This window comes from Ranitomeya variabilis, chromosome 1 (genome assembly GCF_051348905.1).
Source record: "Ranitomeya variabilis isolate aRanVar5 chromosome 1, aRanVar5.hap1, whole genome shotgun sequence".
Taxonomy (NCBI): Eukaryota; Metazoa; Chordata; class Amphibia; order Anura; family Dendrobatidae; genus Ranitomeya; species Ranitomeya variabilis.
Genome location: NC_135232.1, coordinates 509,881,404 through 509,908,267, shown reverse-complemented (window position 1 = coordinate 509,908,267; position 26,864 = coordinate 509,881,404). Strand labels below are relative to the sequence as shown.

Here is a 26,864-nt window from a genome sequence, read left to right as displayed (position 1 = left end):
TTAGCAGGAACAGTTTGTGATTTAAGCTGGATCTTTCATGTAGCTTTCTCAATGCTTCCCACATTCCCTTTGCTTATTCTCATTCTTTATGTGGAATGATCATCCTCCACTAATAAGCTGATAGTAGATCTTGCTTGCCTGCTTTTCTTATTATCTTATTATTATCATTGGGTCTGTCTGTAGTGATTACCTCCCATAAATCATCTTTAATAATATATAATAATAATAATTTTTATTTATATAGCGCCAACATATTCCGCAGCGCTTTACAACTTATAGAGGGGACTTGTACAGACAATAGACATTACAGCATAACAGAAATCACAGTTCAAAACAGATACCAGGAGGAATGAGGGCCCTGCTCGCAAGCTTACAAACTATGAGGAAAAGGGGAGACACGAGAGGTGGATGGTAACAATTGCTTTAGTTATTTGGACCAGCCATAGTGTAAGGCTCGGGTGTTCATGTAAAGCTGCATGAACCAGTTAACAGCCTAAGTATGTAGCAGTACAGACACAGAGTGCTATTAACTGCATAAAGTGTATGAGAACACGATGCAAGGAACCTGATTATGTGTTTTGTTTTTTTTTCTATTTTTAATAGGCCACACAGGGATAGTTAGTTTAATGCGTCGAGGCGGTAGGCCAGTCTGAACAAATGCGTTTTTAGGGCACGCTTAAAACTGTGGGGATTGGGGATTAATCGTATTAACCTAGGTAGTGCATTCCAAAGAATCGGCGCAGCACGTGTAAAGTCTTGGAGACGGGAGTGGGAGGTTCTGATTATTGAGGATGCTAACCTGAGGTCATTAGCGGAGCGGAGGGCACGGGTAGGGTGGTAGACTGAGACCAGAGAGGAGATGTAGGGTGGTGCTGAGCCATGGAGTGCTTTGTGGATGAGGGTAGTAGTTTTGTACTGGATTCTGGAGTGGATGGGTAGCCAGTGTAATAACTGGCACAAGGTAGAGGCATCGGTGTAACGGTTGGTGAGGAATATGATCCTGGCAGCAGCATTCAGGACAGATTGGAGCGGGGAGAGTTTGGTAAGAGGGAGGCCGATTAGTAGAGAGTTACAATAGTCCAGACGGGAATGAATAAGAGAAACAGTAAGAGTTTTTGCAGAGTCGAAAGTAAGAAAAGGGCGAATTCTAGAAATGTTTTTGAGATGCAGATAAGAAGAGCGGCACTGACACAGTCAGTGCGGGAAGCAGACGGCGAGGGACGTGAAAGACACCGGAATGTAAGTATGTAGGGTTTTTTTTTTTTAACATTTACAATGGTAACCAGGGTAAACATCGGGCTACTAAACGCGGCCCTGCGCTTAGTAACCCGATGTTTACCCGGGGACTTCGGCATCGTTGGTCGCTGGAGAGCTGTCTGTGTGACAGCTCTCCAGCGACCACACAACGACTTACCAACGATCACGGCCAGGTCGTATCGCTGGTCGTGATCATTGGTAAATCGTTTAGTGTAACGGTACCTTTATTTGTCTTACTTGTTTGGAGATACAGTTGTGGCCAAAAGTATTGATACCCCTGCAATTCTGTCAGATAATACTCAGTTTCTTCCTGAAAATGATTGCAAACAAATTATTTGGTATTATCTTCATTTAATTTGTCTTAAATGAAAAAAACACAAAAAGAATTGTCCTAAAGCCAAATTGGATATAATTCCACACCAAACATAAAAAAGGAGGTGGACAAAAGTATTGGCACTGTTCAAAAAATCATGTGATGCTTCTCTAATATGTGTAATTATCAGCACCTGCAACTTGCCTGTGGCACCTAACAGGTGTTGGCAATAACTAAATCACACTTGCAGCCTGTTGACATGAATTAAAGTTGACTCAACCTCTGTCCTGGGTCCTTGTGTGTACCGCATTGAGCATGGAGAAAAGAAAGAAGACCAAAGAACTGTCTGAGGACTTGAGAAACCAAATTGTGAGGAAGCATGAGCAATCTCAAGGCTACAAGTCCATCTCCAAAGACCTGAATGTTCCTGTGTCTACCGTGTGCAGTGTCATCAAGAAGTTTAAAGCCCATGGCACTGTGGCTAACCTCCCTAGATGTGGATGGAAAAGAAAAATTGACAAGAGATTTCAACGCAAGATTGTGCGGATGTTGGATAAAGTACCTCGACTAACATCCAAACTAGTTCAAGCTGCCCTGCAGTCCGAGGGTACAACAGTGTCAACCCGTACTATCCGTCGGCGTCTGAATGAAAAGGGACTGTATGGTAGGAGACCCAGGAAGACCCCACTTCTTACCCCGAGACATAAAAAAGCCAGGCTGGAGTTTGCCAAAACCTACCTGAAAAAGCCTAAAACGTTTTGGAAGAATGTTCTCTGGTCAGATGAGACAAAAGTAGAGCTTTTTGGGCAAGGGCATCAACATAGAGTTTACATGAGAAAAAAAAGAGGCATTCAAAGAAAAGAACACGGTCCCTACAGTCAAACATGGCGGACGTTCCCTGATGTTTTGGAGTTGCTTTGCTGCCTCTGGCACTGGACTGCTTGACCGTGTGCATGCATTATGAAGTCTGAAGACTACTAACAAATTTTGAAGCATAATGTAGGGCCCAGTGTGAGAAAGCTGGGTCTCCCTCAGAGGTCATGGGTCTTCCAGCAGGACAATGACCCAAAACACACTTCAAAAAGCACTAGAAAATGGTTTGAGAGAAAGCACTGGAGACTTCTAAGGTAGCCAGCAATGAGTCCAGACCTGAATCCCATAGAACACCTGTGGAGAGATCTAAAAATGGCAGTTTGGAGAAGGCACCCTTCAAATATCAGGGACCTGGAGCAGTTTGCCAAAGAAGAATGGTCTAAAATTCCAGCAGAGCATTGTAAGAAACTCATTGATGGTTACCGGAAGCGGTTGGTCGCAGTTATTTTGGCTAAAGGTTGTGCAACCAAGTATTAGGCTGAGGGTGCCAATACTTTTGTCTGGCCCATTTTTGGAGTTTTGTGTGAAATGATCAATGTTTTGCTTTTTGCTTCATTCTCTTTTGTGTTTTTTCATTTAAGACAAATTAAATGAAGATAATAATACCAAAGAATTTGTGTTTGCAATCATTTTCAGGAAGAAACTAAGTATTATCTGACAGAATTGCAGGGGTGTCAATACTTTTGGCCACAACTGTAACTGCTCTGAAGTATTCTTTTGCATTCACCAAGTCTTTTTTGTCTTCTATGCTGGGCCCCTAACCTGTTACATAGTTTGTTCGCAGTAGAAACTTGTGAGAGTAGATTATATGGGGTGATTCAACTTTTATCTACACAGAACATGAGGTACATGCATCAGCTTCTTAATACAGCATAGCAGGAAGTCTAAAGGACTTTTTACCAGAGAAAAAGTGAAACCAAAGTACAACAAGAATATGCATTACATTCAACTAAGCATATAACAGTAACAACACCACCATCTACTGTCAGTAAAGTGTAAACTTCTCCTGCACACAAATAAGTCTGTATCTGTTGCACATCTGCCAATATGTCTTACAGTCAAAATTAAAGGTATCTTACCTGGAGGGCGGCAGCAGTGGAGTGGAGTCACAGGAAGCATAGCGGCTTCAGAAGTGGGGCAATGCTGTGGGCCCTGGGTGGGAGAAGTGGGTGCCTCAGCAATGCGATACTGTGGGCCCGATGTCGGCGTTGAGGCAGACCGGAGTCCATTGCTTTTCTGGTTGTCATTTTCTTAAAGCCCAGGGCCACCGGAGGCGGCTCCTGCGCAGACTGGGATCTCGTCCCGGCCGAGATGTGAAATCTGAGCAACTGCCGCCTCCAGCGGCCATCTCCCTGAAGCCAGGTACCCCATGGCTTTAGGAAAATGGCCGCTGGAAAAGCAATGGACTCTGCTTTCCTCCCCGCCGACACCGGGCCCACAGCATCCGCTTTGCCTCACATCAGGGCCAGCAACATCACACCTCTTCTGTCACCGCAAGTTTCCTGGGGAAGGGACCCCACCCGCTTCACCACCGCCGCAACCCACAGTAAGCAACATTTGGACTATAAGACACATCCCCCATTTTCCCCCCAAATTGGGGGAGTGGAGTGAGTCTTCTAGAACATATTTTCATGCTTGTGTACTTGCATATTACCACATATTTTCTGCAGATAAGTAGTGTTTCTGGGAGTGAAAAGGTTCCCTTTAATGTCAGTCATGTGAGCAAATTCACACAAAAAATGGCACAGTGTTGGAAATTCACCTTCTATGGATCTCTTGGTTGCAACACTATCCTGGGTTGATGGAGGGAAAGATGGCAGTTCTGTGCCCTCTGGGGTAAGTGGACTTTCTTTGCTGCTCTTTTTGTCCGGCTTCTTCCCCAGAAGCCTGTAAAGAGGACCCTTGAACGTGTGCCTGTACATAAAGGAAAATTGAATTTACACATGAGAAAAGCAATTAATTCGCGTTAAAGAAAATTTGGGATTTTTTGACCACTCACTTTGAATCTGTGGGCTGCGATGGGACGACTCCAGATTGAGTGCTGCACTCATTAGACTTCTTTTTCTGCAGCTCACCCTTATGTGATGCTTTATCCATTTCTACAGGCACAGGAGGTGGCTGCAAATGAAATGGCAAACAGCTCAGCTATTTCCAACAGTGATCAGTATGGAGGCTGTGTAATAGTCAGTGAGTTACACACCTGAGGGGCAGAAGGAGACGGCACCTTTGTGGAGGCCTCGGCAAATGGCTTCTCCCTGCTGGGAAGTAAGTCAAGCAATCAATATCGGTCCTGTAGTAAAAATGTAGGTGCGCAACGCCGAGCAGACTATTGACAACCCGATAAACGCCCACAGGGAATAGATGTTGGTACTCGCTAAGCCCCCAACTGCCGGCGGTCTCGCAGTGCTCGGGTCCCCCAGGGTCCTGCAAGTGATGTGATACCGATGCAGAGTGGTGACTCCATATAACTGTCAGGTCTCATACAAAGCAATACATGTGTATCGCAGGGAGCATGAGGCCACTGATCAAATAAACATTGAAGTCCCATACCGGAACTAAGTTAAAAAAAAAAAAAAAAAAAAAAAGCTTTTGAAAACATGTTTGGTATTGCCGCATCCAGAACCTGACCTATAAAACAGTCCCACTAATTAACTCCTTCAGTAAAAAAAATCTTTCCTGTTTCACGAAAACGCCAAACAAAAAGCAGAATAAAACGTGATCAAAAAGTCAAACGGAAATACAAATGGTACCGCTGAAAACAACATATTGTCCCACAAAACACAGGTCGCCATAAAGCTCCGTCAGCCAAAAAATAAAGTTATAGCTCTCACAATAAAGCGATGCAAGAACAATTATTTTTTCTAGTGTGTAAAAGTGCCAAAACACAAAAAAATATATAAATTGTGGTATCACTGTAATCGTACTGATCCAAAGAATAAAGCTGCCTTATCAATTTTACCACACACAGAAGGGCAATAAAAAAAATAAATTCCTGAATTGATTGGTTTTTGTTCATTTTGCTTCCCAAAATCAGAATAGAAAGTGATCAGGAAATCGCCTACTAGCGCTGGTCTCTCTGTAATGCTGCATGGTATGCAGGAGCTGATTGGCTGCCATGCTGCAGGTCATGGGTTATGACTATTGTGCGCAGGTCCGGAACTATTCACTCGGTGCCGTGCAACTGTTAGTTTCTGGGACATCGCCAGCAGCCACACAGGTGAGGTAAATCCTTGATATTATGCTCCACACATAAAAGGTCTGTTTGGAGGCCAGTCTTACTACCCTCCCTGACGAAGACGCCGTAGCAGCGTCGATAGCGTTGGGCTCCTATCCTCCTCCCTCCCTCCCTATATCTTCTTGGATTCTTTTGATCCCAGCCCCATCATCTGGACAACCCAGCCTTATCTGGAAGCACTAGTCAGTGCGCGTCTGCTGTGCCTACATTTTTCTTAAGGGCACGTTCACTTATTTTCTCCCTCTGGATACTTATGAGGGATTAACTCTTCGGTAGCAGGCTTTGCGTTGTTTGGTAACGTATTATATGGGGTGCCAGATTAAGGGCAGGATTTTAACGGGTCACACCAAAAAAATCTTTTTTCTGGTTAAATGTTTGACCTAACTGCATATTTGTCACAGACCCGTTGTGTGACTGGGCTATATTGGTCGCATTTGGGATCCAATTGATATATTTTCTTCATGAAGACTCCTCTGGTTGGCAGCATTAGATATTAAATAAATATATGTGTTGATATTATTCTGCCTAACCTCTGCATGTCTGTTACATGACATATATTTATTGTATATGACTATATGGATCCTTGTGACTGTACTTGAGGGGGGATGTGGATAGGTATGTTCAGTTTTTAATTGTTTTTAAATGTTTGTTCCTCCCTACTGTGCCTTGTGTGTGGTGAGGTGTTATGTATAATAAAATTTGTTATATGAAGTTGATCCCACTGTGTGCATAGTCTTTCTCTTCTAGTGTTCTGTGATCAGGAAATATCACGTGCCCGAAAATGGTACCAGTAAAAACGTCAACTCATCCCGAAAAAAAAACAAAAAAACATGCCCTCACATGAAGTCAATCAAAATTCTGAAATATCACAGCTATCTAAATATGGCGAGGTGCAAAAAAAAATTAAAAAAAATGTGTACGCCGTCACGACCTGTGAATCGGCGGTGTCTGTCTTTTTACATGTGCATAAAAGAACAGTCGGCCAGTTTTGTGCATTTCTGAAAAGAAGTGCACCTCTGAGCAGAGGCAAGACAGCGTCCACAGTAACTCTGCTGAGCGGTTTCATTATAGTGAATGAATCCCTCAGGGGGTTTCATTTGAATAACGTCACTCAGAGATTTAGATGGAAACCCCAAAGTAAATTTTCTCAATTTTCTCCGGGATGGCCGCTTCATGCGAGGAGTATGCCAGGGTGATGGCGTCCCTTATCCATCTTGCCGGCGTGCCCTTAGAAACTTTTGCGCCCCTCTCGAGGACTCTGAAAGCACACAAAGACCTATGCTTCCTACGCTCCCGTTTGGCCGCTAGGTATTGGATTAGGCATTTCCCCACGTCTATTGTGTGTAAGACTTTCTCTTCACTATCTTTGAGATTGGGACAAAAAGAAGAGAGGGGGATCTCCTGAGATCTGAGAAACCGTGATGCCATTTTTGGCAGTTAGGCCGGGTCAATCTTAAGAATAACCCTATCCTCTAAGCTTTTTATGAAGCAAGGGCTGGCTTGACAATGCCTGAATGTCAGTGACCATAAGAGCTTTTATGAGAGCTACAAGAAGTGATGTTTTAAATGACAGATTCCCAGTGAAGCCTCTGACAGGGGTTCAAAAGGAGGTTTGGATAGGGCTGTAAGGTCCAAGTTTAAATCCCAAGGAGGAGTAAACCGAGAGGGGATGGGTCTAGACCTGGCCAACGCTTTGATGAAGCTGGATATCCAGACTCCCAGCCAGGTCGTAATTGTACAGGGCCCCTAAAGCAAAGACTTGAACTTTTAAAGTATTTGTGGCTAGCCCGTTCCAACCACTTGTGCAGAAACTCTAAGACGGCTGTTATTGGAAACCCCCCTTCTAACTTGGAACCTGAAAAGAAGTTCCTCCAGGTTTCCCCCATCCAGTTTGGTGGTTCCTATATGGTCTTCTCCACTACTGGAAACATTCACAATCAATATTATGGTTAATATGAGGAGTTGCACCAGTGAAATCTGGGTCACCAGACTTTTGACCACTGCCACATATTAGGGCTCAGAGTACTGGCCCCTGACCACCTGCACCATATTTCCACGAGGAGGGGACTTGGAGAAGCGACGCATGCCTGTTCAGACTGGATTACCCAGTTATACACCGTGGCGTCTGCTCGCGTCATAGGGGCGCGCTCACTAGCCTCTGCTCCTGGACTGCAGGAAGACCAAACCAATAACAATTAGTACATGGATAATGGGATAATTGCAGAGCATTGGGATGTAGGCACATTACTCATCCAGGAGATCACGTCTATTCTGAATCCTTAGGTGTCTAAATCCCAAGTAAGGGTTGGATATTATTGAAACTAAGGAATATGCAGTCTGGCAGGTAATATCTCCTGACATTACCAAAGTCGGGATTCTCATTAGAAGCACTGAAAGGGAAACGTGGATCATCACTCCTGTTTTACTGATATTACTCACATATACATATCCTAAAAGGCAATCTTCTCAGAGATATTTATACACCCAGACAGCAATGGAGGGAGTAACCATACTCTATGGCTAGAGAAAACCAGGTTTCTTCCCACCACAGAGGGAGATTATCTACTGTGAGGCAGTGGAACTAAGGGTTCTCAACCGTAAGAGTCCTGGATACAGTTTAATTTATCTTAGGAGCCCTAAGAGCAGAGAGTATGTGAACCTCTGCCACCTGACACAGTGCTGCTGATTCGCCACAAGGTACCAAAGGCAGTGATGCCGTTCCTGGTAAACAAAATACAACAGACTTGTAGGACAAGAATCTGTCTACCAGATGTTGATCAAGGCAACTAATCTGATTGCCGTATGTGTAGTAGGGAAGGATTCTTTCCTTCCACCTCGTGGGATTTTCTGCTCCCAGGACAGTAGTATGTCGTTTTATAGGATGAACCAAAAAAAAACCAAAACACAAAAACACATATGTCACCTTTTAAAGCTAATTATGAAAGAGACCTGCCATTAGCACTCAAGGTAGTAGCTCACTTGAGAGATCTGTTCCAAGCAGGAGAACTGCCAATTTACTAAGCCAATTCAAGCATAGTTGTTTGTTTGGCTAAGCCCTGTTGTAAAGAATGAAGTAACAGAAGTTGGATCTGGGTACAAAAACACTAGGACTCTATAACCAGAGTTGGGGCCCAAGGCAAAATGTGAAGTGGTAGGCCGACGATACAATGTGCAGCCACGCAACAAGACACAAGTCAGAATGTCTAACCCAGAGGCCCACAGCCACAGGCAAAGAAAGGCACCAAGCCCGAGGTATTATGAAGCACAGAGGCACTATGACACACTAATGATACCTTCTAAGTACAGGGGCACTAAAGCAATATGATGCAATAAGATGCACATAAGCACACATTTTGATGCATAGAGGCGCTATGAAGCCCTGATGCAATATGAAGCAAAAAAGCAAAATGAAGCGCTATTATGCAATATGAAGCACTATGATGCAATACAATATGATTAATAAAGGCACTCCAGCACTATGACACATAGAGGCACTGTGAAGCACTATGATGCAATATGATGCATAGAGGCACTGTGATGTCATATGATGCACAGAAGCACCATGATGCAATATGAAGCACTATGATACAACATGATGCACAGTGGCACTATGATGCAATATGATACACAGCGGCACTCAATATGATGCATAGGGGCAGTATGATACAATATGAAGCAGAGGCACTCAATATGATGCATAGAGGCACTTATAATGCAACATGATGCACAGAGGCACTCAATATGATGGATAAAGGCACAATAATGCAATATGAAGCACAGGCACTCAATATGATGCATAAAGGCACTATGATGCAACATGATGCACAGAGGCACTCAATATGATGCATAGAGGAATAATGATGCAATATGACACAGAGGCACTCAATATGATGCATAGAGGCACTATGATGCAATATGATGCACATAGGCACTGAATATGATGCATAGATGAACTATGATGCAATAGGACCACAGAGGCACTCTATCATGCATAGAGGCCCTATGATGCACAGGCACTCAGTATGATGCATAGAGGCACTATGATGCAATACAATGCACAGAGGCACTCAGTATGATGCAGAGGCACTCAGTATGATGCAGAGGCACTATGATGCAATACGACACACTCAATATAATGCATAGAGGTATTATGATGCAATATGATGCACAGAAACATGCAATATAATGCATAGATGCACTGTGATGCAATATGATGCACAAAGGCACTCAATGCATAGAGGCACTATAATGTAATATGATGCACATAGGCACTCAATATAATGCATAGAGACACTATGATGCACAGAGGCACTCAATAAAATTGAGAGGCACTATGATGCAATATGAAACACAGAGCGCTCAATATGATGCATAGAGCTACAGCCATGCTTGAAGATGCCAAACAGGCCCACACTTCCGAGCAAGAGAGCAATCTCTCAGAGATCCAGTTAAATCTCCACTCTGAATAGTACATCTCATTTGTCAGACTGACCCCACCCGAAGGAGCTAATTAATGAGCTGCAGCTGGAGGGCAGTCTTCATTGAGACAAAGTGCTCCATTAACACCATGTGTCCTCCCAAGGCATGGAGTAGTTAAGTTGCAAAGAAAAGTGAAACATCTGTTTATCGAACCAAAAAAAAAGTGCTTCCAAAAAGTCGCTCTGAAGTCCAATCATAAGGCTCTGCGCAGACAAGACATGCAACTAACTGAAGTCAAATCATGGGATGTAGCCTGGACATATGGTCTTTTTATAGCTTAGAGGTACAAGGCCTAGCTGCGTATATGTGAAAAACAGGATTTTTGGTTGCTTACCGTAAAATCTGTTTCTTGGAGCCTCCATTGGGGGACACAGGAACCATGGGTGTATGCTGCTGTCACTAGGAGGCTGACACTATGCAAATAAAAAAGTTAGCTCCTCCTCTGCAGTGTACACCCCACCGACTGGCATTATACTCTTCAGTTAGTGAGAAAGCAGTAGGAGATAATAAACAAGGTTGAAAAACCATAACCACAAACTTAAGAACTGTAAACATGAAAACAGTCATATAACATATAACAGCAAAAACATTGGGAGGGAGCGGTGTCCCCCAATGGAGGCTCCAAGAAACAGATTTTACGGTAAGCAACCAAAAATCCTGTTTTATCGCCTCTCATTGGGGGACACAGGAACCATGGGACGTCCCAAAGCAGTCCCTAGGGCGGGAAAACAGACTTCCATCAGGTCAGAAGACTCACCACTGCCGCCTGCAAGATCCTTCTGCCTAGGCTGGCGTCCGCCGAAGCGTAGGTATGGACCTTGTAAAATTTGGCGAACGTGTGGATGGAAGACCAAGTTGCCGCTTTGCAAAGCTGTAGGGCGGAAGCCCTGTGGCGCACCGCCCAGGAGGCGCCGACTGCCCGGGTAGAGTGAGCCTTAATCCCAGGAGGGGGCACTCTGCTCTTGACCCGGTAAGCCTCCAAAATTGCCAGTCTGATCCAGCGAGCAATAGTCGCCTTAGAAGCCGGTTGGCCTCTGCGCGTGCCATCAGGAATGACAAAAAAGGAATCCGTCTTTCGGAAAGTGGAGGTTCTATCCAGGTAGATCCTCACTGCCCTGACAAGGTCCAGTTTGTTCAAAGATCGCTCCAGAGGATGAGTCGGACCTGGACAAATGGAAGGTAGAATGATGTCCTCATTGAGGTGGAAGGTGGAAACCACCTTAGGAAGAAAAGAAGGTGGAGGCCGGAAGACCACCTTGTCCTGCTGAATGATCAAAAACGGAGGTCGGCAAGACAGAGCCGCCAACTCGGAAACGCGGCGAATAGACGTGATAGCCACCAGAAAAGTCACCTTCCAAGATAGAACTGATAGAGGAATCTCCCTAAGGGGCTCAAAGGGAGAAACCCTCAGAACGTCCAGTACCAGGTTTAAATCCCATGCATCCACTGGGGCCCTGTACGGCGGGACAGTGTGGGCTACTCCTTGAAGGAAGGTCTTAACCTGTGGCCGAGAAGCTAAAGTCTTCTGAAAGAGGATGGAAAGCGCAGAAACCTGGCCTTTCAGAGAGATAAGAGCCAGGCCCGAATCCAGTCCTGCCTGAAGGAAGGCCAAAAGAGAAGGCAGGGAAAAGGTCATAGATGGAACGCGGTTGGACTCGCACCAACGGAAGCCTTCCAGGTACGGTAGTAGATCCTGGAAGACGAAGGCTTCCGAGCCTGAATCATGGTCTGAATCACCCGGTTCGAAAGGCCGGACGCTCTTAGAACCGCGGTCTCAACAGCCACGCCGTTAAACTAAGCGACCGAGAATTCGGGTGGCAGATCGGACCCTGAGACAGGAGATCGGGCCTGTCTGGAAGGCGCCAGGGAGCGTCAGCGAGAAGATTGACGAGCTCTGCGAACCAAGCTCTCCTGGGCCAATCCGGGGCGATCAGGATGACCGGCACCCCTTCCGCTTTGATCTTCTTCAACATTTTGGGAAGTAACGGAAGAGGTGGGAACAGGTAGGGCAGCACGAACTGTGACCAAGGAATGGCCAGAGCGTCGACGCCCACTGCGAGAGGATCGCGAGACCTGGAGACGAACTGTGGAACCTTCCCTGTTGATTCTAGAAGCCGTGAGATCCACGTCCGGAGTCCCCCATCGAAGACAAATCTGATGGAAGACGTCCGGATGCAAGGACCATTCCCCTGCCGCGAGACCCTCGCGGCTGAGGAAGTTGGCGGCCCAGGTGTCCACTCCGGGGATATGCACCACGGATATCATAGGAACTGTTGCCTCTGCCCAAAGGAGCTCCGGGTCCCCCCCTGATGGCTGACATATGTCACAGCGGTGGCATTGTCCGTCTGGATCCGCACTGGCAGGCCCCTGAGAATCCTTTCCCAGTGGCGGAGGGACAGAAAGATGGCCCGAATTTCCAGGACATTGATTGGCAGAGAAGACTCCTGCGACGACCAACGGCCCTGGACCGTCAGGTGGCGAAAAACAGCACCCCAGCCGAGCAGGCTGGCGTCCGTCGTCACCACCTGCCAGTGAACTGGAAGGAAGGACCTGCCCTGGGAGACGAGGGGTGACGCCAGCCACCAGTTGAGAGACCGTTTGACCCGAGAAGAGAGGCGGATCGGCCGATCCAGGGAGAAGACAGACCTGTCCCATTGAGACAGAATGGCTTGCTGGAGGGGTCGCGAGTGAAATTGGGCGAAGGGAATCGCTTCCAATGTGGCTACCATCCTCCCCAGAACCCTCATGGCCGATCGGAGGGAGGCCGAGGACCCTGGAGTAAGCGTATGTCCCGACAAAGAGTGGATCTCTTGTCTTTGGGAAGGAAGACTCTGGTCTGACGAGTGTCGAAGAGCATGCCCAGGAAGATGATGCGCTGAGAAGGAATAAAGCAGGACTTCTTCAGGTTGACCAGCCACCCGAAACGGACTAAGGTGTCGAGAACAATGGACAGGCTTTCGTGAGCCTGAGAAAAGGACGGAGCCTTGATGAGGATGTCGTTGAGGTATGGAAATAGGACCAGGCCTCTGACTCTCAAGATGGCCATCAGAGCCGCCATGATCTTCGTGAACACCCTTGGAGCGGTTACGAGGCCGAACGGCAGGGCGACGAACTGAAAATGTTCCCGGAGAACTGCAAAGTGCAGGAAACGGTGATGACCAGGAAATATCGGGACATAGAGGTAGGCGTCCTGGATATCTATTGAGCACAGAAATTCCTGGGCTTCAATGGAAGCAATTACTGAACAAAGGGATTCCATCCTGAAGTGTCTCAGACGAACTCTCCTGTTCAGCAATTTGAGGTCCAGAATGGGGCGGACCTTGCCGTCTTTTTTCGGTACCACAAAAAGGTTCGAGTAGAAACCCGTGAACCGTTCTTTTTCTGAACGGGAACGATTACTCCAGCTTTGAGGAGAGAAGCGATGGCTGCGAAGAAGCCCGGAACTAGAGCGGGATCTCTTGGAGGACGGGATTCGAAGAAACGATCCCGGGGTCGTGAAATGAACTCTATCTTGTATCCCGAGGATACAACTTCCCTGACCCATGCGTCCTCTACTGCGGAAAGCCAGACGTCCCTGAAAAAGAGAAGACGGCCGCCCAACCTGGGAGTTGGGCTGGAGTCTTGCCGAGAGTCATGCAGAGGTGGATCTTCCAGTCCTGGGCCTGGAGGTTCTGCCCTGGAAATAGCGAGGACGCCAGGATGGAGTGGGCCTAAAGGACACCGCCTCCTTTTCTTGACGTGCCTGTGGCCTCTGTTGCTGCTGGGAAAAGGAGCTTGACGCAGCGAAGCGGCGAAAGGGTCGAAACTGACGTCTAGGAGGAGGGCGACGAGGCTTATCCTGGGGGAGAAGAGAACTTGTACCCCCGGTGGCGTCCTTAATGATTTGGTCCAGCTGGGAACCAAATAGACGAGAGCCCTGGAAGGGCAGACTGGTAAGGGACTTCTTGGAAGATAAGTCCGCCTGCCAGGCCTTGAGCCAAACGGTCCGGCAGATGGCAATTGCTGGAAGCCTGAGTAGCACAAGACGCGGCATCCAGGGAGGTGGAGACCAGATATTCACCAGCGTGGGAAATTTGGTTGGCAAGCTCCGCTAGTTGCATGGGAGGCGCACAGGATACCTCGACGGAGATCTTTGGCCCATTTGGAAATGGATTTGGAAACCCAAGTAGAAGCAAAAGCTGGGCATAGCGCCGCCGCAGCTGCTTCAATGGCTGACTTTGCGAAGGATTCTACAACTCTATCCTTCAGTCCTTCAGAGATGCTCCGCCGGACAGTGGAAGCACCGTGTTGGTAGACAGCCTCGAAACAGGGGGATCCACCGAGGGAGAGACCGTCCAATTGGCGGTAAGCTCTGGAGGAAAAGGATATAAAACGCCCAGGCGTTTTCCCCTCTGAAATTTCCACGAATACAGGATGAGGAGCAAAAAACTTGGAGGGTGGTTTGACCCGTCTAAACGAAACCGCCTGATCTGCGGGTTCCGTAGAGGGATCCTTGATGCCACAGGTTTGGTTTATTGCCCCAATGAGATTCTGGACCATATCCCTCATGGTGGCGATTTGGTTAGAATCCAGCTCCGAAATATCCTCCGAGGGCGCATCAGAGAAAGCCTCGCCTGACTCAGGGGAGGATACCGACCGCAGGGGAGGGCCGTGTGGCGAGATGGAGCGAGAAGAGGACTCAGACCGACGTTCCTGTCTGGACCTTTTGTGGCTTATCAAGGAGGGCTCGGGCGGCGGTTCCTGCGACCCGCTGGCAACTGCAGGGGTAACCGATACAGTACGGACACCAGGGTTTGAGACACCCGTGTTAAATCGGCCACCGATTGAGACAGAGAGGAGGCCCAGCCTGGGATGGGGGTATCACTCTCGGGCGGATCAGCCGGGGGATCCTGGGCGGTGGGAACAATCGGGTTCGAAGATGCTGCGGGGCGCGCTGCGTGAGCTCCTGCGGCTGCGAAGGACCAGACGAGTGTCCCTGGAGGAAAGGGGCGGAGCCAGACACGCTTTGGCCGGGGCCTAAATTAGGAGCCGGCGGCCGGGGTAAAGAGCCGTGGCACCGGAAAAGTGCGCCGCAAGGGCCGGAAGTAGGCCCCGGCAGAAACCGGGGCCTAAATTAGGAGCCGGCGGCCGAGGAGAGGAGCCGCGGCACCGGAAAGGTGCGCCGCAAGTGAAAACGGGCGGCGCAGTAGCCTACAGGCTGTGCCGCTGTAAAGGGCTCCGGAGTGAGCAACAACCTGCGGCGCCAGAGCAGCTCGCCGCAGGAGGAGCGGCACGACAGCCTGCAGGGTGGCCGCGCTGTGGAGGTGCTCCTGATAAACCGCAGCGCCGGGTACTGCGCCGCGGAGAAGCGCACGGCAGCCTTAGAGCTGTATGGCAGAAAGGTGTGCCCACTGCCAAGGTGCCCCTGATTGAGGACCACCGGGAATAGGAGCGCGGCAGCCTGTAAGGGCCCTGCGCCGGATAGAAAGCCGATGAAGCATGGGGGGGAAGAAATGCGCGTGCCTACGGAGGTCACCGCGCGATAATCAATCCCGGCCGCGCCGCTGCATGGATGCAGGCGATGACCAGGTATAAGAGGGTCGCCGTCTGGGAGCCCCTAACAAAAAAGCCCCCCCCCCATGAAAGATCTGGGATGGGATAGGGGAAATACTCACCTAAAACATCCCACGCCGAAACTAACCTGAAAAGAAGGTATGAGACGTCCAGGGAGCTGATGGACGTCCTCGTCTCCGCAACCGACAGGCTCTGGTGGGCGAGTGGGTGGGTGACGGAGCCAGGACCAGACTTCTAAGCACGCTTGTGTGCTAGGATCTTGGTCCTGGTGAGGGATCTATGAGGATACGGCAGTACACACCATACTCATAGTCCACCTTGTGGGACTACAGGTGTGACTGTTCACCCTGTATCCCTTCCGGAAAACCTGAAAAGAAACAACGCACATTGAGATAGATAAGGGTCTAATCAAAGACCCGTGTCCACCTCCTACTGACACTAAGGGTACTGTCACACAGTGCAATTTTGATCGCTACGACGGCACGATTCGTGACGTCGCAGCGTCGTATGATTATCGCTCCAGCGTCGTAGACTGCGGTCACACTGTGCAATCACGGCGCTGGAGCGATGCTGAAGTCCCCGGGTAACCAGGGTAAATATCGGGTTACTAAGCGCAGGGCCACGCTTAGTAACCCGATGTTTACCCTGGTTACCAGCGTAAACGTAAAAAAACCAAACAGTACATACTTACATTCCGGTGTCTGTCCCCCGGCGTTCTGCTTCTCTCCACTGTGTAAGCGCCATAGCCGGAAAGCACAGCGGTGACGTCACCGCTGTGCTCGCTTTCCGGCCGGCAGGCGCTCACAGTGCAGAGAAGCTGAGACGCTGGAGGACAGACACCGGAATGTGAGTATGTACTGTTTGTTTTTTTTACGTTTACGCTGGTAACCAGGGTAAACATCGGGTTACTAAGCGCGGCCCTGCGCTTAGTTACCCGATGTTTACCCTGGTTACAAGCAAACACATCGCTGGATCGCTGTCACACACAACGATCCAGCGATGTCAGCGGGTGATCAAGCGACGAAAGAAAGTTCCATACGATCTGCTACGACGTACGATTCTCAGCAGGGTCCCTGATCGCTGCTGCGTGTCAGACACTGCGATATCGTATGGATATCGCTAGAACGTCACGAATCGTACCGTCGTAGCGATCAAAATTGCACTGTGTGACAGTACCCTAAGCTAAACTGAAGAGTATAATGCCAGTCGGTGGGGTGTACACTGCAGAGGAGGAGCTAACTTTTTTATTTGCATAGTGTCAGCCTCCTAATGGCAGCAGCATACACCCATGGTTCCTGTGTCCCCCAATGAGAGGCGATGAAGAAACATACCTTGCACAGGAGGCTACAGCTTTGAAGGAACAGATGATTGGCCTCGGGGAGACCAAAACATCCAACACCGCAGAGACACCATCACGTGTTTCTCAATGCAGTGATCCAGAACACTGCCCCCATCCCTTATGGGAAATATGCAAATGCATGTAGGATAGCTGCGGAGACACCATCACGTGTTTCTCGACGCAAGCAGTGAATAGCCAGACCTTTCCCCGGGAGGGAACAACCACGGGAAGGGCAGCATCCAATAAAGGAAACATCCAATACTGGAAAACCACCTATGCCAAGCATGGTATCCATCCACAGACAGCTGTTTCGGGGTGTTTGCCCCTCATCAGTGTGGAGTAGGAATCTGGCTATTAGGAGCAGTGCCTAGTAAAAGGCTGTGAAGGAACAGATGATTGGCCTCGGGGAGACCAAAACATCCAACACCGCGGAGACACCATCACGTGTTTCTCAACGCAGTGATCCAGGTGTCTCCGCGGTGTTGGATGTTTTGGTCTCCCCGAGGCCAATCATCTGTTCCTTCACAGCCTTTTACTAGGCACTGCTCCTAATAGCCAGATTCCTACTCCACACTGATGAGGGGCAAACACCCCGAAACAGCTGTCTGTGGATGGATACCATGCTTGGCATAGGTGGTTTTCCAGTATTGGATGTTTCCTTTATTGGATGCTGCCCTTCCCGTGGTTGTTCCCTCCCGGGGAAAGGTCTGGCTATTCACTGCTTGCGTGATGGTGTCTCCGCAGCTATCCTACATGAATAGGCACAGCTTTGACACAAAGGCCTGAGAACAGAACATTCCACCATGCACTTACCTGTGCTGGCTCCATACCTGCTAAAAAACAGGGGGAGCTGTTAACGCCGAGAGCCGATCATGAAGGGAAGCAGCGTCTCATCAGGAATGCTGCATTGCTGTCAATGATTTTCTCTCCTGTGCCCCATGAGATCCAGGAAACCAGCCTGTTGCCTGTCTCGTTCCGCACTTTCTACCGTGGAACACAAGGCGACCTTATGCCCCAGCGTCCTGCTCTGACGTCAGCTGAAGTGCGACAGCCTTCTCCACCGCGCGTCCTCTTCTCTGCCGCCTCTCTTCGCACACCCTAAAGGCCAGCTGACCCCAGCGGTGGCACCTCAGGATACCGCGCCAGCCGAGGCAGGGAACCCCCGCTGCCTGGATCGGTCTGGCCGGGCCTGGCAACGGAAGTAGCCGTGGCTTGCCAGCTTCGGAGCTGAGAGCCTCCACTGCGGGAGGAAGCGGCTCTACCCAGGAGCCTCATCCGCTCACTGGTCTCTGTGGCTGAGGTACCCCCAACCAAGGAGGGTTTCAGCCCCAGGCTCAGCGTCGGCGTTCTCTGGAGAAGATCCTGGGAGAGGCAGCATGCGGCAATCCTCTTCTCTGCCGCCTCTCCCCTTACACCCTAAAAGCCCTCTCTCTGACCCCAGCGGTGGCGCCTCAGGATACCGCACCAGTCGAGGCAGGGAATCGGTCTGGCTGGGCCTGGCATCCCACAACGATCCTCAGGTATGATCCTTGCATCAACTGTAGGTTCCCCATCAAGGACAGGAAACCAACTGATGCGAGAGAGGTACCGCCCTTTTATCTGTAGGTTTCCTGTCCTTGATGGGCGGACTCCCTGTCTCCGTGGTGCCATTATGGGGGACAGAGAAGAGTTAAATTAAATTACATACATGTTCAAATAAAAAACCCATTATACTCACCTAACACCAAATCTCCAATGCCCATGTCTCCTAGAAATGTAAAATAACAAACCATCATATATTCACCTGTCCGCCGTAGTCCACGTAATCCTGAGTGTCCCACGGCGAACTCACATATAAAACAGTCACATCGGGGGATGTGACATCTCTATCCGCCCACCGGCGATACACTGACAGGAGGTAATTGCTCCCGCAGTCTATCACTGAGCTGCCATGAGAGAGTTCACCGGAGCTGATCAGCTCCAGTGCTCTCACTTACGGCACCGCTGTGCGAAAACTCTCACGGCAGCTCAGTGATACAGTGTGGGAGTGATTACCTCCTGTGTCAGTGTATCGCCGGCTGTCTTTCAGAGCAGTCACTGATGTGACTGCTCTCAAAGCGATCAGGATTGTCGTAGGACATTATGGATTATCTTCTCTGCGGACAAATGAGGAATATTGTGGTTTATTATTTTATTTTTGTTGCAGGAAAAGTTGGCTTTGGTGGATTAGGCATTTGGTGAGTATTGTAAAATTAAGATTCATTAAAGGAGTTTGTCATTATTTCAAATAAACAACTTTATTCTGGGTCTGTGTTTTTGTACAATATCATTATGGGATTAGTAATGGATAGGGGTCTTACAAACGCCTCTTCATTACTATTCTGTGGGCTTGATGTCACCTGACAATACAAAGGTGACATCAACCCCACAAATATGAATCTCACTTGCCACCGCTTCAGGGCAAGTTGCAAGAGCGAGGCTAAGCATCAGATTTGGCACATCTTATAGATGCACCTTTTCTGGAGCAGCTGAGAGCTGATGTTTTTAGTCTGGGAGAGAACAATATCCATGGGGGCTTCATAGGATATTAATATCAACTTGCAGCTGTCTGCCTAGCCTTACTGGTTAGATTTTATAGGGGGACCCTATGTCAATTTGTTTTAGGGTCCCTCTGTAAACTAGCCATTAAAGGCTAAGCAAACAGCTGTGAGCTTATATTAATAGCCTGGGAACCTTTGGCTATTGGCTCCTTCCCAGAATATTAACATCAGCCCCAAGCTTTCTCTCTCAGCTGGGGGCTGAGAGTCCATGCTATTTTTACTTCATTTTTCTATAAAAATAAACAGTTGCTGTTTGGTTACAGCCTATGTACGTTTGTTCTGTTAACCCTCAAACATAGGCTGGAGACAATGTATCTGAAGGTTTGTGTGTGTTTGTGTTTACTTATCGCTTAGTAATGAAGGTGTCAGGCTGACACCTTTTCATTACTTAAGGTACCTTCACACTAAACGATAATGATAGCGATCTGTGACGTTGCAGCGTCCTGGATAGCGATATCGTTGTGTTTGACACGCAGCAGCGATCTGGATCCTGCTGTGATATCGCTGGTCGTTGCTGAAAGTTGGTTACCAGTGTAAAATGTAAAAAAAAACAAACAGTACATACTCACCTTCACGTCCCCTGCCATCCGCTTCCCGCACTGACTGCGTGCCGGCCGTAAAGTAAAAGCAGAGCGCAGCGGTGACGTCATCGCTCTGCTGTTAGGGCCGGCACTCAGTCAGTGCAGGGAAGCGGACGCCGGGGGACGCGAATGTGAGTATGTACTGTTTGTTTTTTTTACATTTTACACTGGTAACCAGGGTAAACATCGGGTTACTAAGCGCCGCCCTGCGCTTAGCAACCCGATGTTTACCCTGGTTACCCGGGGACCTTGGCATCGTTGGTCGCTGGAGAGCGGTCTGTGTGACAGCTCTCCAGCGACCAAACAGCGACGCTGCAGCGATCGGCATCTTTGTCTGTATCGCTGCAGCGTCGCTTAGTGTGAAGGTACCTTTAGCCTAGGACTTATGCCACTGCGTCAGTATGAAAAAGGTGGTGTTAAACTTAGAAATTACATCACAAAACTTTTTATTAAAATATCTTTAATTAGCTCAAAAAAGCCTTCATTGCAGTACAAAAACACATGCAACAACGAATACAAAAAAGTGCGTTTTTGCTGCAGCGTTTTTTCTGCCAAGAGATGCAGAAACCTTGCAGAAATTTCTGCAAGCAAATACTCAACGTGCGCACATAGCCTTATGGAGTAAAAATCATCACTGCACCTGTCAAATTCCCAGAGCGTGCAATATCCAAAATGGTGTCACTTGAGGGGGGATTCTGCTCTTCTGGCATTTAAAGGCCCTGTATATGGAGTCAGCAAACTATTCGATAATAATTTGTTCTCAAAGAGTCAAATAGAGTTCTGTTCCTCCAGAGTCTCGCCATTTGGCTAAGCAATACTGTACAACCACATATGGGGCATTTCCACCTTCAGCAGAAATTGCGGGACACATTTTGGCAAAAGTTTTACCCATTTCCATGTCTGAAAATGTAAAGTTTGGGGTGAAAACTTTTTTTTGTGGTAAAAATGTAAACATTTTTTCTTTACCGCCCAATGGTATAAAATTCTGTTACCCACCTGTGGTGTCAATATGATCACTGCACCCCAGGATGAATTCATTGAAAAGTGTAGTTTGTAAAATAAGGGTCACATATGAGGGTTCTGCTGTTCTGGACCCCAGGGGCTCTGTCAATGTAACATGGCTCCCTTAACCCCTTAATCCCATATGACGTACTATCCCGTCAAGGTGACCTGGGACTTAATTCCCAGTGAAGGGATAGTACATCATATGCGATCGGCCACGCTCATGGGGGGAGCGCGGCCGGGTGTCAGCTGACTATCGCAGCTGACATCCGGCACTATGTGCCAGGAGTGGTCACGGACCGCCCCTGGCACATTAACCCCCGGCACACTGCGATCAAACATGATCGCAGTGTTCCGGCGGTACAGGGAAGCATCACGCAGGGAGGGGGCTCCCTGCGTGCTTCCCTGAGACCATCGTTACAAGGCGATGTGCTCACCTTGTACCGAGCGTCTCCTCCTTGCAGGGCCCGGGTCTAAAATGGCCCCGGGGCTACTTCCGGGTCCTGCAGGGAGGTGGCTTACCAAGTGCCTGCTCAGAGCAGGCGTTGGTAAGCCAGGAGCACAGGGCACGCCAGATCGCTGATCTGACACAATGCTCTGCAAAGTGTCAGACCAGCGATCTGTCACTACACAGTAATGTCCCCCCTGCGACAAAGTGAAAAATTTTTTTTTAAATGTGTAAAAAAAAAAAAAAAAAAAAAAAAAACCCTAAATAAAGAAAAAAAAAATATATTGTTCCCATAGATACATTTCTTTATCTAAATAATAAAAAAAAAATAATAAAAGTACACATATTTAGTATCGCCGCATCCATAACGACCCGGCCTATAAAACTGGCCCACTAGCTACCCCCTTCAGAGAACAAAAAAAAAAAAAACCGAGGCAAAAAACACCACTTTATTATCATACCGCCGAACAAAAAGTGGAATAACACGCAATCAAAAAGACGGATATAAATAACCATAGTACCGCTGAAAACGTCATCTTGTCCCGCAAAAAAACGAGCCGCCATACAGCATCATCAGCAAAAAAAATAAAAAAGTTATAGTCCTCAGAATAAAGCGATGCAAAAATAATTATTTTTTCTATAAAATAGTTTTTATCGTATAAAAGCGCCAAAACATAAAAAAATTATGCAAATGAGGTATCGCTGTAATCGTACTGACCCGAAGAATAAGGCTATGTGCACACGTCAGGATTTTGTCAGGATTTTGTCAGGATTTTTCCTCAGGATTTGTAGCCAAAACCAGGAGTGGAACAATTAGAGGAAAAGTATAATAGAAACATATGCACCAATTCTGCATTTATCACCCACTCCTGGTTTTGGCTACAAAACCTGATGCAAAATCCTGACAAAATCCTGACGTGTGCACATAGCCTAAAACTGCTTTATCCATTTTACCAAACGTGGAACGAATGGTATAAACACCCCCCCCCCCCAAAAAAAAAAAAAAAAAAGAAAAAGAAATTCAAGAATAGTTGGTTTTTGGTCATTCTGCCTCGCAAAAATCGGAATAAAAAGCGATCAAAAAATGTCACATGCCCAAAAATGGTACTAATAAAAACGTCAACTTGTCCCGCAAAAAACAAGACCTCACATGACTCTGTGGACCAAAATACGGAAAAATTATAGTTCTCAAAATGTGGTAACGCAAAAAATATTTTTAGCAATAAAAAGCGTCTTTTAGTGGGTGACAGCTGCCAATCATAAAAATCCGCTAAAAAACACGCTATAAAAGTAAATCAAATCCACCTTCATCACCCCCTTAGTTAGGGAAACATAAAAAAATGTATTTATTTCCATTTTCCCATTAGGGCTGGGGATAGTGCTAGGGTTGGGGCTATGGTTGGGGCTATGGTTGGGGCTAGGGTAGGAGCTAGGGTAGGAGCTAGGGTAGGAGCTAGGGTAGGAGCTAGGGTAGGAGCTAGGGTAGGAGCTAGGGTAGGAGCTAGGGTAGGAGCTAGGGTTGGAGCTAGGGTTGGAGCTAGGGTTGGAGCTAGGGTTGGAGCTAGGGTTGGAGCTAGGGTTGGAGCTAGGGTTGGAGCTAGGGTTGGAGCTAGGGTTGGAGCTAGGGTTGGAGCTAGGGTTGGAGCTAGGGTTAGGGTTGGGGCTAAAGTTAGGGTTAAGATTACATTTACGGTTGGGATTAGGGGTGTGTCAGGGTTAGGGGTGTGGTTAGGGTTATGGTTGGGATTAGGGTTAGGGGTGTGTTTGGGATAGGGTTTCAGTTAGAATTGGGGGTTTCCACTGTTTAGGCACATCAGGGGCTCTCCAAACGCGACATGTTTGTCCCAACATATGGGGTATCAGCAGACTCAGGACAAATTGGACAACAACTATTGTGGTCCAATTTCTCGTTACCCTTGGGAAAATACAAATTTGGGGGGCTAAAAAAACATTTTTGTGAAAAAAAAAATGATTTTTTATTTTCACGGCTCTGCGTTATAAACTATAGTGAAATACTTGAGGATTCAAAGTTCTCACAAAACATCTAGATAAGTTCCTTGGGGGTCTAGTTTCCAATATGGGGTCACTTGTGGGGGGTTCCTACTGTTTAGGTACATTAGGGTCTCTGCAAACGCAATGTGACGCCTGCAGACCATTCCATCTCAGTCTGCATTCCATATGGCGCTCCTTCCCTTCCGAGCTCTGCCATGCGCCCAAACGGTGGTTCCCCCCACATAAGGGGTATCAGCGTACTCAGGACAAATTGGACAACAACTTTTGGGTTCCAATTTCTTCTCTTACCCTTGGGAAAATAAAAAATTGGGGGCAAAAAGATCATATTTGTGAAAAAATATGATTTTTCATTTTTACGGCTCTGCATTATAAACTTCTGTGAAGCACTTGGTGGGTTAAAGTGCTCACCACACGTCTAGATAAGTTCCTTAGGGGGTCTACTTTCCAAAACGGTGTCACTTGTGGGGGGTTTCAATGTTTAGGCACATCAGGGGCTCTCCAAACGCAACATGGCGTCCCATCTCAATTCCAGAAAATTTTGCATTGAAAAGTCAAACGGCGCTCTTTCCCTTCCGAGCTCTGCCATGCACCCAAACAGTGGTTTACCCACACATATGGGGTATCAGTGTACTCAGGACAAATTGTACAACAACTTTTGGGGTCCATTTTCTCCTGTTACCCTTGGTAAAATAAAACAAATTGGAGCTGAAGTAAATTTTTTGTGAAAAAAAGTTAAATGTTAATTTTTTTTTTTTTAAACATTTCAAAAAATCCTGTAAAACACCTGAAGGGTTAATAAACTTCTTGTATGTAGTTTTGAGCACCTTCAGGGGTGCAGTTTTTAGAATTGTGTCACACTTGGTTATTTTCTATCATATAGACCCCTCAAAATGACTTCAAATGTGATGTGGTCCCTAAAAAAAAAATGGTGTTGTAAAAATGAGAAATTTCTGGTCAACTTTTAACCCTTATAACTCCCTAACAAGAAAAAAATTTTGGTTCCAAAATTGTGCTGATGTAAAGTAGACATGTGGGAAATGTTACTTAATTATTTTGTGCGTCATATCTCTGATTTAAGGGCATAAAAATTCAAAGTTGGAAAATTGCAAAATTTTCAACATTTTCGCCAAATCCGCTTTTTTTTCCACAAATAAACGCAAGTTATATCGAAGATATTTTACCACTATCATGAAGTACAATATGTCACGAGAAAACAATGTCAGAATCACCAAGATCCGTTGAAGCGTTCCAGAGTTATAACCTCATAAAGGGACAGTGGTCATAATTATAAAAATTGGTCCGGTCATTAACGTGCAAACCACACTTGGGGCTTAAGGGGTTAAACCAGTCCAGCAAAATTTGCAAGGCCTAAAAAAAAAAAGTTTTCGACCACTTATGGGGTATAGTTTTACTCAAAGACATACTGATAGGGAATTTAGATTGTGAGCCCCATTGGGGACAGCGTTGATAATGTGTGCAAACTGTAAAGCGCTGTGGAATATGTTAGCGCTATATAAAAATAAAGATTATTATTATTACTCAGGGGAAATTGCTTAAATTGTACAGTTCATTTTCTCCTTTTGAAAACTGTAAACTTCGGGTCAAAGCTACATTTTAGTGGAAAAAAATAGTAATATTTCATTTACTCAGCCCAATGTTACACAAGTTTGTGAAATCTATATATCAGCCTAGAGGATACTACAAAAAATTAATTTTATTAATACCAGTAAAATAATATTAGAGCAATAATAATCCAAAAATAGACTAGCAAAAAGTCAGGATATACTTAATTAAAAAGGTGCTTTATCCATCAATACACAAATATGACATTTTTTCTCACATTGGTTCCTTACCACAGACGATAGGACTGTGAAAGTGTCATTGTGCAATTAAATAAATGAAAATCGGGAAGAGAAAGAAAAACGTGTAGATCTCACCCAATTCGTATGCAGGCTATCATCTGTGTCAAATCCATACGGGTAGAAGCATTCCTCACTCCGCCCTGTTGTGCCCCCTGCATTTGCACCTGCCCTAACAAGGGCAGTACCAAAGTAGGGCTATTTACCCCAAAAGGGTATCCCCCAAAAAATTCCCTTTGATGCATTTCTTTCTCCGTAAGAAGTCATCAGGGGAGTGTACTTGTTATTGGGGAGGCACCAGGCCATACAGACTAAAATTAATCGAGAATGAAGTAGTGATTGAAGTGTGTCTTTGCTTATAAAGTGCCCGTATTAGAAAGTATCAGAGGAGTCCCACAATGGTGGGTATTCCTATAGGGTACAGAGTTCTGTTACCCAATTAACCAGGAGATGAGAAATGAGATTTTCATAGTATCCTCTAGGCCAGGGGTGAGCAATTAATTTTCCCGAGGGGCCACATGAGAGACCATGACTGTTGTGGAGGGCCGAACTAATAGGCTAAAATTAATTCTGCTCAATTTTAATATAAATATATTATAATTACTATAATATTGATAATTATAATGTTAATTGTATCACTTAATATTGAGCAGAATTAAGTATGCTGACATTCCCCTATATATCAGTTGAACCCAAATACAGCCCCTTCTGTATATCGTATGAGCCCCTATAGCCCCTTATATACTGTAAGAGCCCCCTACAAAGCCTCCCTACATACTGCATGAGCCCGGCACAGCCTCCCCATATACAGCATGAGGCCCCACACAGCCTCCCCATATACAGCATGAGGCCCTACACAGCCTCCCCATATACAGCATGAGGCCCCACACAGCCTCCCCATACACAGCTTGAGGCACCACACAGCCTCCCCATATACTGCATGAGCCCCACACAGCCTCCTCATATACAGCATGAGCATCACACACAGCCTCCCTATATACAGCATGAGGTCCCACACAGCCTCCCCATATATAGCATGAGACTCACACACAGCCTCCCCATATACAGCATGAGGTCCACACAGCCTCCCTATACACAGCATGAGCCCCACACAGCTTACTTATATATAATGCATGAGGCCCACACAGCCTCCCTATGTATGGCACGAGCCCCACACAGCCTCCCCATACACAGCCTCCCTACATACAGTATGAGTCCCACACAGCCTCCCTATATACAACATGAGGCCCCACACTGCCTCCCCATACACAGCATGAGCCCTTCACAGCCTCCCTACATACAGTATGAGGCCCCACACAGCCTCCCTATATAC

General features: G+C 47.0%; 1 protein-coding gene across 7 annotated transcripts in view; it reads right to left on the bottom strand.

Annotated features, from left to right (window-relative positions):
- Positions 1-26,864, bottom strand: part of MYO9B (myosin IXB) — a 343,844-nt gene that overhangs the window by 108,623 nt on the left and 208,357 nt on the right. For all 7 annotated transcript variants that reach the window (XM_077253219.1, XM_077253192.1, XM_077253210.1 and 4 more), the window contains 3 exons: positions 4,644-4,701; positions 4,443-4,561; positions 4,206-4,357 (listed from right to left, as the gene is read on the bottom strand). In XM_077253219.1, coding sequence (XP_077109334.1) covers positions 4,206-4,357; positions 4,443-4,561; positions 4,644-4,701 — 329 coding nt within the window. The remainder of the gene's footprint in view (positions 1-4,205; positions 4,358-4,442; positions 4,562-4,643; positions 4,702-26,864) is intronic.